At 52.3% G+C, this 943-nt stretch overlaps 1 protein-coding gene across 1 annotated transcript in view; it reads right to left on the minus strand.

Moving 5' to 3' along the window:
• The window catches only part of EAH_00041340 (hypothetical protein, conserved), a gene marked incomplete at both ends in the record, with an annotated part of 4,601 nt that overhangs the window by 2,475 nt on the left and 1,183 nt on the right, over window positions 1–943 (minus strand). The window contains one exon of the mRNA XM_013395151.1: window positions 758–925. Coding sequence (XP_013250605.1) covers window positions 758–925 — 168 coding nt within the window. The remainder of the gene's footprint in view (window positions 1–757; window positions 926–943) is intronic.

Raw genomic sequence — 943 nt, forward strand, 5'->3', positions numbered from 1 at the left:
CTGATGCTGCTGATGCTGCTGATGCTGATGCTGATGCTGCTGCTGAAGGTGGTGGTAGGGCTGGTGCTGCTAATGCCTCTGGGATGCTGCTGCTGATGCTGCTGCTGCTGCGACAGCAGCAGGAGCAGCAAGAGCAGCAGCAGAAGCAGCAGCAGCAGCATGACCAGCTGAAGAACAACGAGTAGCAGCAGCACCAGCAGCAGACGCAGCACCAGCCGCACAAGCTGCTGCAACCGCACAAGCTCCTGCAGCTGCAGCAGCCGCAGCCGCAGCAGAAGCAGCAGCAGCAGCAGCAGCAGCAGCATGGGAATAGGTATTGAGTTGCCTCACCGACAGCTATGTGCATGCAAATAACTAAGTTGTTGAGGCCGAGGGTTTTGTATAGAGACAAAAAGCAGAAAACTGTCTCCTCTCGCCACCTCTGCAAGCTGCTTCGGCACTGTCCAGGCAGCTCCCGTGCTGCTGCTGCAGCAACAGCAGCAGCAGCAGCAACAGCAGAAGCAGAAGCAGCAGCAACAGCAGCAGCAGCAGCACAAGCCAGCCTGTATATAACCAACAACGCCCTTCATGCATGCATAATAAAGACGCATGCATGCATGCATGCAAGCCCCAGCTAGAGCAACAGTCTGTCTCCTCGTTTTTCTTGCTTTTGCTCGTTTTACTTATTTCTATTTGCTGCTGTGTACAGTATATCTGAGTGCTGCTCTGGCTGCTTCAATATTCATTATATTTATTATTATTATCTGCTGCTGCTTACCCGCTATGTTTGCTGCAATTTGCTGCGCCTTCTGCTGCGGTGTACAGGCAGCAGCATTGTTGCATGCTTCTTCTGTCTCTAAAGAAAAAAGTTTTTGAGGTCTCCAAGCAATATCCCTACAGCCGCCTTGCTGCTGCAGATCTGCTTCGTTGCTGCTGCTGCTTATTGCTGTGCGAACAGAGGCAT

The sequence above is a fragment of the Eimeria acervulina genome, genomic scaffold (genome assembly GCF_000499425.1).
Source record: "Eimeria acervulina Houghton genomic scaffold, Eah_scaff521, whole genome shotgun sequence".
Classification (NCBI taxonomy): Eukaryota; Apicomplexa; class Conoidasida; order Eucoccidiorida; family Eimeriidae; genus Eimeria; species Eimeria acervulina.